The sequence below is a fragment of the Vanacampus margaritifer genome, chromosome 1, assembly GCF_051991255.1.
Source record: "Vanacampus margaritifer isolate UIUO_Vmar chromosome 1, RoL_Vmar_1.0, whole genome shotgun sequence".
NCBI lineage: Eukaryota > Metazoa > Chordata > Actinopteri > Syngnathiformes > Syngnathidae > Vanacampus > Vanacampus margaritifer.
The window spans coordinates 65708480-65720620 of record NC_135432.1 but is presented as its reverse complement, the minus strand read 5'-3'; the positions used below and the strand labels follow the sequence as shown (position 1 = coordinate 65720620).

At 38.6% G+C, this 12141-nt stretch overlaps 1 protein-coding gene across 1 annotated transcript in view; it reads left to right on the top strand.

The window, feature by feature from the left end:
• The window catches only part of stard9 (StAR-related lipid transfer (START) domain containing 9), a 34521-nt gene that overhangs the window by 873 nt on the left and 21507 nt on the right, over positions 1-12141 (top strand). The window contains exons 2-3 of the mRNA XM_077562426.1: positions 1438-1507; positions 3944-4060. Coding sequence (XP_077418552.1) covers positions 1438-1507; positions 3944-4060 — 187 coding nt within the window. The remainder of the gene's footprint in view (positions 1-1437; positions 1508-3943; positions 4061-12141) is intronic.

The window sequence follows — 12141 nt, the reverse complement described above, 5'->3', positions numbered from 1 at the left end:
TAACAACATTGCCTGATCTAACCACAAGAGGGAAAAACAAAATAATGTTTTATATTGTAATTAAAATGTTTTGCGTTTTTATTTATTTTTAATGAATAAAATTGTGTTCTATCTTCAAGCTGCTCAATGCAAGAAATTGAATTTCGTATCGCTACTGCTACTACGTGTGGTTGAATAATGAAACTGCACACTCTTCTTCACGTACGCAATGTGCGCATGACGTCACATCCACAGACAGAATCCAGTCTGACTATTGGCTAGAAGCTTGCAGGAGTTAATCTGATCATTTGAGGATGTTTGAGACATAAACGGTGAAATAAAAAGGCTATTGTCAAGATATTTTTTAATCAAATTGTTCAGTTTTTGTAGTCAAATGACATCACATTTTGAAATTAAAATAGTCCTCCAGTCCCAATGCTTTTCAATGAGCGGAGTAGTAAGACCGCCATTTTGCCTTGTGACGTAAGCTCGGAATCGTCAATAGGCATGGGCCAATTACCGATTTGATGATCAATAACCTCTAATCACAGCCAGGTAACCAATAATTCTTCTTCTTTTATTTGACGGGACTTCTAAGCAGAGCACAATATGATTGGCCGCTTGCAGAGTTGTGTAAATGCGGGGCCGCCTCCTTGCGGTTAATTGCTTCCATTGAACTTTTTGCCCCTCCTTCTCGGTGGGGCGAGCAGTTACGTACTGAGGAGGGTGCAGGAGCAAGACGTAAGAGACACTGCAAACATGGATGTTTTTTAGAGCTGTAATATTAATACAGTGATAACTGTAGCATATTGCCTCGTGTCGTAGCCTTGTTGCATCAGATGCGCACATTCTGAGAGATGACCTTGTTTTGTTTTTTTTTTGGTTCTGATAGTCCAAACACACACACACACATGCTGGCCTGGATGGAGTCCAGTCCTCACACTGTCATGCTGGCCCTGCTGGATGTTACGCTCTTGTTTTCATTTGAATCTCATCAGGAGCTCTCACAGCACAGAGCTTAACCCTACAAGCGGCAAACTTGGGCCGAACTGGACCCGGTCGCTACAAATTTGCTTTGAGAGCCCCAAGAAAGGACTGTAACATATCACGAGAAGTCCCCAGATACTAGAATTGTGCGATCTGACGATCGTAGGCAGGATGTAAAACATATCATTTGCTGTAACGGTGTGTTTATTGTTCATATAGTGTGTTTTTTTAATTTAAAATTAAATTTTTTTTTTAGCTTTTTGACAATGTGAACATACGTTAACAAAAGTCTATTTGTTGTTAGCCCCCCATCGCTACTGAGGGAAATTTATTTTCCTCTGTGAATAAATAATATTAGTGTCGTACCGATGAGTAGGGAGGAGTTTTTTTGGCTTGTTGTTAATGCAGGGAGACACAAAAAATTGTATTAAAAATAATAAGAACTGTTTTTGTCTTGTCACCCCCACACAGGGAGAATGCGGATGGGGGCAGGCTGGCAGTCCATGTGGAGGATAAGTTTGTGAGGATCCAAAATGCCAAGGTTGGTAATAACAAGCTTCATTTGTTTTATTTATTTGAGCATATGGGGGAGGGGCAATGGTAAAATATTAGATGACCAACCCCCCCCCCCCTCTTCCCCCAACAAATATTAGCCAAAATTATGAAATATTAGGACAAAATTGCAGAAATATTTGGGAATGACACTAAAATATTGGGTACAAATTACAAACACTAAAATAAATAATAATAATAATAATAATAATAATAATAATAATTAAGAACAATATAAAATACTAGATTAAATATCTTTTTAAAAATGTTAAAAATACACACAATAGGAAAAAAAATACTAGAATAAAACAGTATGAAAATTATAAAAATATAGGAAAAAGTATTTCTTTCTGTTTTTCAATATTATTTTGCCTGATATTTTTTCCCCCAAAAAATCATTTTGTATTAGTTTTATTTTTCCCCCTCTAATATTTGTATACTGTATTTTGTATACTATTTTTTTTTTTTAATAAATATTACATGCAGTTTTAAAACATAGAAATATTGGAGAGAAAAACAGGAAATGGTAGAATATGGAAAAAGTAAGTAAAAAAAAAAATAATCGGAAAGAATTAAGCAGGAAATACACACATTTTAGGAATAACTACACAAATATTCAGGGACTGCGCCTTGATGCTAACTGATATGCGGAAATCCAACTTGACAACTAATTTTTGTGCCATATTTTCCTCCACATTTTTGGATGCTAATTTTGTGTAGTTACATGAACTTCTCTCCGATGGTGTCCATCAAAACGCTTCTTGTAAGCCTGCTGCTTTCCCGCCAAGCTTTTGTGAGCCTCCAAACATAAGATAAGAAGCTCCATTAAATGTGCGCTTGAGGCTTATTCTTAGCTCGTTTTCACTGACTCTCGGCATGTGGGAATAATTACCGCCTCGGCAACGGGTCGTCTCGTAACGTGACACCGATCCGCCGCGTCATGTGGCCCGTGCCGAGGCGTCCCATTGGTTGGTTCGTTTTATGTTCATAGAGCGCGTACGCTGAGGTCTTTGTTTACATTTGAGGAAAAAAGTCTTGCGGTCAAGGGAGGAGGAGATGTGTTACAAATGTGACGAGGCTGAGATAAACCACATCAGGCCTCCTCTTACGCTCCTCCTCCAACGACATGCGCACGTCTCGTGGGAACCGTCGCTTGTGGAAAGTGGGACAGATCGAGACCAGAGATGAAACGGGGTGAACATTTCACATTACCGTGATGGCAAAATGATCACACGTAGCACCGGATTGCTCAAAGGAATACGTCAGGGATTTGTTCTTGGGAGTGGCACAAGTCAAAGCAATATATAATAATTGCCCAAGCCATTAAATATTGAAATAGGACTTAGGCAATTATGCTATGTGGTCGACGATATTAGAAAAACAATTAAAACAATATAAAATAAAAATAAAAATCCAGATGAGAAATATGAAATATTAGGAAAGATGAGATAAATATCCATACATGAATATTAGACAAAATACATTATAATTAAAAAAAAAAAAAAAACATAAATATTAGGAAATATAAGACAGAAATAAAATGAATATCAGTAAATATTAAAATAAAAAATAGTCAGTAAAATATTACAACAAAAATATTGGGGTAAAAATACACAAATATTATGAAAATATAAAAAAAATATTTGGCAAATAATATATAAATATTCAGGACACAATAAAAATTGCGAGATAAAGTATTTAAAAAAATTACAAAATATTTCTTAGCTCAGCTCATCTTTATTAAGGCAGAAAATATGAAAATGACTAGCAAAAATATGACAAAACAGAAGAAAAATAAACATTATAGAAAAATACACAAATAATATAAGACAAAAATATTAAGATAAAATGTATACATATTAGGGGAAAAGTTTGACAAAAAATACACAAATATTAGATATAAAATGGTTGGAAGAATATTTAAAAAGTCAGAAATAATACACAAATATTGGGAAAAAGTGCAAATCTAAAATACAATTTTAAAGAGGAAAAAAAATACAGAAAAAAATTAAGTATTACAACAACAACAAAATCACATAGATCTTCTATAATAGGAAAAAAAATACAAAATATTTGGGAAATAAATGCACAAATATACAGAAAAAAAACTACTACATAAAATCTAATCAAGCCAAAATGCACTTGAAGAGTTGATTCTTTTGACGCTCACTCCCAACATATATTCTGTTTGGAATATTAAACAAATGATTAGCGGCGCTCTCTTTCCATTCCTCATTACGGTTTATTCCCCGGCAGTAAGCAGAAAGGTGCGGTGTGCACTGAGGCAGATAGCGCTCCATGCAGCGCTAATGAATGGAGTGGAAACAGCTTGCTCACATTTTTCCACCACAAATAAAACCCCTACTACTTTTTTATTTTTTGGGGGGGCAAAGACATGAAATACTTTGTGACTTGTGCTCCACAGCTGGACCCACGTGCCGACCACGCCGTGGATTCCAGGGAGAAGCTCCTGGAGTTCCGCTTTGACTACTGCTACTGGTCGGTGCGGCCTGACGACCCCGGCTATGCGTCACAGGAGGAGGTAACCAGAAAAAAAAAACACAAACACAAACACACCATGATAAGATCTGCGCACTCCCGCTATCAATGCCCTCAAGGGCTAATTAGACATTTTGCGATGGAATTGAGGGGTTGCAGAGGAAAGCTGTTTCTCATCAGAGTTGACTTTGTGTTTGGGAAAAAAGATGTCTAACACACTTTGGGACGAGGCATTCCGCCGTTGACCCGTGGTGGGCGAAAAGGACACGGTGGGTCAACAGCGGGAATGCGTGCTTCTGCCAAACAGGCAAGTCTTCTTAAACGCTCTTGTTCACGCTGACGCAAAAACGCTTTTGATGGTTTTGAGTCCGACAAAGAGGACGGTGTAAGTTGGACAACAGGCGGGACCGGGTCATTAAAAAAAAATGTGTTGGGGACTTCAGGTCTTAACTGGCAAAAGACAAAATAAACGACAGACGTGCTACTAAGAAACGACTAGTATTTTAAACTATAAAAAAAATACAGAGTATGTCTCCTTTTTCCCATGTTTCAATGTGCCCCCCTTTTTTTTTTAATCTTCCATCTTCATTGTATAAAATGCAAAATATACAAATACATATAAATAGGATAAAATACACAGCTTTTCTGAGAAAAAAAAAAAGCAAAAAGGAAGATTAAGCTAAATATCACAAAAAACAATATGTAGATAATATGCAGATTTTAGGCAAAATCACAAAATTATAAAAAAAAATTTAAAAAAAATATTGGATAAGAATATGAGGAAAAATGCAACGTAAAATATAACTTTTTTTTGAAAATACAGAGAATAGATAACAAACAACAAAAAAGTACAAAATATTAGGCAGCGCATACAAAATACTACAACAATATTTGGCAAAAACATCCCACCCACAAATATTCGAGGCAAAAATATTTAGGAGAAATATGTTTTTATATCTTTTGTGGGGGAAAGGTACATAAATGAAAATACATTATTAAAGCAAAAAAAACAAACACATTATTTACAGGTGTCATTATTAAAATTGTAACCCCCCACCCGAAAAAAAAAATCACAATACTGTGGTACTTTGATTTAAGAGTGACCTGACCCAACAAGTCAAGTCTTTTACAAGTCTTTAAACATTTAAAAATATATTCTTATTCAAACTATAACATTTCCCAATCTTTCATGTGGCTTTCACATTCCCTTTTTTGTTTATCCTCCATCTTCCCATCGTCTCAAAATAGTCCCAAGGATGAGGAAGTGTAAACTCTGCAAACTTTGTAGCCCCCCCCCCCCATCTCATGAGACCGAGAAAATGGAAGGGAGGGGGTCTGGGGGGGGGGGATGGTGACTGCGGTTGTTAAGTGAGACAAACTGGATTTTAACTCGTGCTTTTCCAGTCCGTGCGACCGTTCCACCACCACGCCCCGCCGGCGACCCCTCGGGAATCGGGATAGCCGAGCGTGGCCTGCCAGCGCCTCTGCACGGTTTACAGCAGAACCGCGTGGGCGTCGCTGTCCAAATCTGGCGCGTTAAGCTGCACTTAGGGGTGCAGATGTGGTCGGCAAGGAAGACATTTTTTTTTTTCTCGTATCTCTCTCTGAGGAAGAAGTGCCCTCTGCCTGATGTTGCTCATGGAAAGGAGTAGAAGAAAGCCAGCTGAGGCATTCACGCTAGGTGGGAAGTGGCTAGGGGGCAACCGAGGCCCAAATACGGCCCGCCGCTTGCATCGTGACTCCCAATGTCTCTTATTTAAAATTTTGAATGTTCCAAAATAGCTGGTGCAGAGCCAACTAAAGACTTGGAATGTTGTTTGGAACATTATTTGGGATAAAAGGAGCATCCTCCCAAAAGTCTCACTTGTTCACATCAAGGATGGCGCGAGGCTCGTCATTTTGTGAACAATTGCTTGGCCGAATAGTCCCAACAGTTTAAGAAAGTTTTTCAGCGCACACTTGCAAGGTTTTCATCATCTACGGGTTCATTCAATCATCAAAAGATTCTGAGAAAATACTAATTCTCTTTTTTATTCTATCTCTTTGACTGCCAGACGTTTTCAGAAAAGGGATGCCGTGGGTGCCAGCCGATTTTAAGCATTTTGACTGATCTTTCAAGGTCCATAGAAAATTATGTGTTTGCACTATGGAAACACACATACTGCCAAAACAAGATTGGACTCTCATCTTCCATCAGAAAAAAAAAGTTTGTTTCTACCTTATTCCGTTTTTGAGTAATCAACAATAGAAAATGGTTAGTTTCACCTGTTTTGAAAAAAACGTCTTTTAACGTCTTTGGCACTCCTCCATAGGATTTTACGAAACGTTATTTAAAGTTTTTGGCAGTCAAAGAGCTATATATGATTTCATTAGAATGAATCAGCAGTTTTATAAAATGAATGATATAAATTATTATTTTACAAATATTACTACCCGCGACCTGCGTGAGGATAAGCGGTTGGGAAAATAGATGAATTTTGTATATTGTATTAATATTTTAGGTTTTTGTGATGATGACCATAATACAGGAAATGCAACATATGTGAGCAATGAAATCAACGTCATATGCAATTTTACTCAATTTATTTGCTAACATAAATCTCACTTAATGGTAGTGTTCTGCGAGACCAACATACACAACAACAAAGTAACGGTTTCATTTTTTAAAAAAAATCTAATAAAAAAGCTCCCCGCACGCATGTATTGTTCTTTGATGCTAGTAAACAGCAGCAAGCCGCCGAGATGCTAACGATTACGAGTTTGCACATTTGGGAAATACGTCATCCCTAGTTGGAGATTTGGTTCAAAGCACACAATGCACTTTTCGTTTTTTTTTTTTCCCCCCACTCTCCATCCTCCTTGGGTTTGATTCTCACAGTTTGTAGGTCTGTGTGTCAGCGGAAGAATAGTCGCTCTGTTGACAAGAATCCATCACACACACACACACAGCAAAGAGCTGAGATATGTAGGCCATGTTGACACATGGATGATTTGAGTGGAATTTCAATGGAGGAATTTACAACCAAGTCATTAATCCGTCTGCTGAATTTTTGTCTCGTTTGTTTGCTCGATAACATTAAGAGTAGGAAGTTGACTTCTATGAAGTGTCTGTGTCGTAGTCGACCGTGTTACAATAACTACTATTTAATCACAATTAGTCATCCATCCATCCATCTTCCGAACCGCTTAGACATTGTGTTGGAAAAATGAATGCCTCTCCCCAAATAAAAACTTGATCAACCGGGTCAGATGCGCCTCAAACAAAAGTCTGTGGCAAAGTCTGATTGTTTTACCAAAAATCAGATTTTAATCGACTTCTTCCCAATTACTTGTAGGAAAAGCGGATGACAATGACATTATTCAAAACAAGTTTTGCTCTTTGTGGTGTTTGGCTCGGTAGCAAAGTTTTGATTTTGATACCATACCTGCATAAAGTATCTTGATGAGGTTACTGGAATGGTACCTCAGCAAAAAAAATGATATAATAATAATAATAATAATAAATAATAAATGACAGCTAAGAGATGTCAAAACTAAAAAATAAAATTAAAAAAAGTGTACTAATTAGAATACTTGCAATTACGAACGTCAAAGTTCAGCTGTTTTCTGAGTTTGGCCACGAAAGTTTGACGCCACTTTCAGTCGATAACAGAAGGCCAAAATGGCAGCTCCCCTGAGATGGAGTCATCTGCTTAATTCATATTCCCCAAATGATAATGATGGCACGTAAAACATATAATTGCAAAAAAAAAAAAAAAAAACTTAGCTTCAGTTTCTCTTTAAAAGCTTGTCACTCCATTTAAAGCTCCCACCATTTGCTCATTGCTAAAAACGGAAATCCCCCTCCTTGCATTTTTTTGGGGGGTGGCTTACTATCATCTGTGCTTCTTCTTCAGCCATTTAATGAAAAGCACACACACACACACACACACAACCCTACAGTACGTCCCTCCCCTCCACCGCCATGCTAATTTGACCTACAAATTCAGTCCCGAGTGTGACAGACGAGAGCATTGTTCAAGCCCAGTTCCACATTTTTCTGCCTCTTTAACTCTAGAAATCTCTTTCTCTCTTTCACACACACTCACACATGGACTCCGACGTACACACACACACACACGTATATGTAGGACGCGGCCAACATTTTAAGTTTTGGCTCAGCTTGACCAGCTGTTGCGTTTTGGGGAAACTACTCACGGAGCGTGGGACGCCAACAGAAGAACTTCTCTTTTTTTTTTCTTCCTCCTGCAGCTGTTTAAATTGTTTGTGAGAAAAAGTGGTCCTTTTTGTTGTACTTTTCTGTTTCTTTATACAGTGACACACATTGCTAAAAAATTGGTGTCATTGTTTTCTCAAAAGGCAAACTCGTTAGTTTTGTGCACAACACAAGAGTCTTCCTGGTCACGCAGATTTTTATTCTGTCTCGGAAGGCTCATTTTAGGCTCTAAAGACAAACTTGGATTGTTTAATCTTAGATTCTTTAACGTGTTAAAGAGGTACCATGTTTAAATGACACGATTCATGTATGGACAATTTCATAACTTATTTAGCATTTTAATGTATTCATTCGTATTTTAACTATCCCAATTAAATGGTATCATATATTAAGTTAACTGTCAAACTGAAACGTATAAAAATATACCTGCGTATACATACAGTAATACAAAAAAACAACAAATTATTTATTACAACAACCATCTTAAGTTTGTATTAGTTTGTGTCTGATGTGGTCTGGGGAACCCAAAAAAATACAGTAAATAATAAAAACATAATTACACTCAACATTTTTCCTCATCGCTTGCCTGTCTCACAACTTAAAACAAAAAAAAAAAATCAATTACTATAAGTAATTGAAAAGCTACCAACAGTCCAAGCATTGAAATAATAGATCTGGGTTCTAATTGGAAAGCCCAAGTCCGCCTAATGAGCAATTCTGCAGTGGAGTTTTAGCCGAGCGAGTTTAGCGAACTCTTTGGGACCCTCAGCCCTGTGGCGGCCCCCACGGAGTGATTTGAAGAGGGTCAACTTTAACAAGGCCCGTACTGATTCTTGGTATTAGAGGGAGGAGGACGGGAAGGATGAAGACAAAACTGGGTAGGTGGTGGGTGGTGCTGCTCTTTGTCTTTGCGTTAAAGCTTCCTTTGAGCCCGGAGGCGGAGGGCAGCCAACTCTTGGTGGTCCCCGGTGCTTTTATTCAGCGAGAGTTGCGTAACAAAAATCACATTTCCACCACAAAGGATTACCTTTTGCTCTCAAGGATTGTTTCACAACCAATTGATGTCCTGAAAAGTCATCTTTTGGGTCAGGGAATTAATTCTAATGACACCATGTGGCACTTATGAACTTAGAAGTCAACTATTTAAGACGTTTGGTGGCAAGGGGCAAAAATGTATTTGATGTACAATAAAAGTATTACCCAAAATAAACAGTTTACCACAAAACAACATAAGCCTCCTTAGAGGCGCCAATTAAAGGGAGTCGAAATGCGATCTTTGGGTCCAATCTTGGGTGATGTCTGATTTTATTTTATTTTTATTTATTTTTATTGTATTTTATTTTATTTTATTTTTATTTTTATTTTTATTTTTATTTTTATTTTTATTTTTATTTTTATTTTTATTTTTATTTTTATTTTTATTTTTATTTTTATTTTCTGGAGAGCTCAGTATTGTTCATTCGGTAATTTTACCGATTTGACATGTCATCATCATTGCTCTCCCCTTTTCTTTTTTTTTTTGTATGTGGGTGATTATGTGTGTGCGTGTGTGTGTATTCATTAGTTCACCTAAAACCTATTTTAAAAAATCCCATACCGTTCACCTAAACCGAACACTTCCAGCCAGAGTCGTGAGGCCGTCAGGAGACCCGAGGAAGGACCAAAGAAAGGAAAGGAAAGTGAAATCCAGCACCGACCAGACACCACCCACCAGGCCACCAACCAGAGTCTTTCACCAACCCCAGAGACATCTAAATTCCAACAAATCAGGGAGACCTCAAGAGACCAAAGGAGAGACTGAGGAAAGGAAGGAAGGACAGACGTCTGATTTTATAAGGTCACGGAGCGTTGTGGAAACACTTTAACTGGTGGCACGTGGCTGCCAAGTACGCTCTTGGTTGGCAAGGTTGCAAGAGCCAGCGGATCAAAATGGATCAAGTCAACTCTTGATATGAAAGTTCTGGTTGAGCACAGAAAGATCAGTTAGCCTCATTCGACTCCTTTCGTCCAAAATCAACACCATTATCTGATGACTGATTCAATATAAAGTTGACAGTAATTATTTGCAGCGTGAAAGGGGGCTCCTGAGAAACGTATCTCCAGAACAGCTTGGTTAGCGGATCGTACGGGTCCGGTGTCGACATTGACTACGAACGCACCAATTCACACGCTTCTTGCTTGACGGGGCTTTCGCAAGCCCTTTAAAGTCAAGTCCAACCTAAACCCAGCCCCGTCGTTTTGTAAGCTCAGCGTCTGAACGGACTTGGACTCTCCCGGTCCAGACTCACACACCGGGGAGGTATGTTGAAAGTATGCCCGCCTTTGATCTTTGCTAGCAACGCTGGGAACATTCCTCCCCCTCGCTCCACCAAGATTTTACAGTCCAGACCCCAGCCTTCCTGGGGGCCGGGGAGGGGCCGGGGAGGGGCCGGGGAGACCCGGTACTTTGTTATGGTTCCGAGATAGAATGCGCTAAGTCTAAAAGTCTGCTCTAGATCAGGTTGCTAAACACACACACACACACACACACACACATGTGCGCGCATTCCAAACATATGTTACCTTTGGATGGATCACTTGTACAAGATCACATCAGTAACTGACCTTGTTTATTGGGGATGAATAAAGTAAAGAACACAAGGTGGGAAAAACCCAGAATCAGGATACCCGCGTTTGTTCTCAGCTTGTAACAGTAGACTAGCGATGTATCATTATCTGAGGATGTCGTAACTTGGCTTCTTCAAAGTAATGGCATTCACTTTTTTTTTTTGCTAGTCTTCAAAGCGACATGAATGTTGACTTAAAAAAAAATACATTCAATCTTGCCTTATGAATATAACACAAGCAAAAGTCTCAGACCAAGAGAGAAGCAAAAACAAAGAGGCCTTAATTGATTGTTTGGAGTGGGATTCTCACCGTTGCACCCGTTTGGCTTCACCACCACGTTTTTTTCGTCCAAGTTTATTTTCTTGAGCCGGTCTTTCTACCTGCGCACGCTACGTGCAAGCGTAGTTGTTTACCCGGAATATTAGCTGACCTCGTTGCCCCCTTGCGCAAACGTCTCAGGAAGCGACCGTGCCTCCTTGGCGTCTGGCCCGGTGCCACTGCAGCATTGTGCTGGTGAAAGCCACACTCGTCTTTTTACACAGTCCCATTCAGAGCCAGGAAACTCTTGGGGGGGAAAACACACTCGCGCGAGCCAAAATGTACTCAGTAGTGCCCCCTAGAGAGAATAACAAATTGCCTCTGACGTCACTGTTACCAATGATCACAAAATTAGGTGGTTAAGTCTATCATGACTGGTGCAATGCAAAGGTTTCAAAGCCCAAAATTGAACAGGAGGAAGTGCGCCATTTTGGTTTGAGGCGAATATTTTGGAAATTGGATTATTAAGGTAAATAAAAACAGCATTTTTTTTCCTATTGAACAGAAAGGTTTCCCATGTTAAAGTTTAAATAAATAAATGTTAACATTCTTACTCTATTTTCATTCTTCTTTGTAAGATGCAGTGTCCCATCACAGGTGAGCTACTCATGTTGACTTATGGCTAACTAGTAACCGCTGGCACCTTTTTATTTTTTATTTTTTTAGGACAATGCACATTAATCAACAGACTAAATGAGCCCCAAAGAAGAAGAATGTATCTTACACAAATAAATTGTAAACAAATGATGTTTTTGATCCCACGTTTATCACAACGTAAAAATAATAATGATGTTTTAAGATTTTCATATGGACTACTACAGTATTCAGGGCTCCACAGTACTAACGTTCTTTTTTAGGAGCACACTGGCACCCAACCTGAGCGCAAGTAGAAGATTTAGGGGGGCACGCTCAACATAAATTAACTCCCAACTTATTTGCACAGAATGTGATGTATCTAACTGTATGATATCATATCAGGTTCC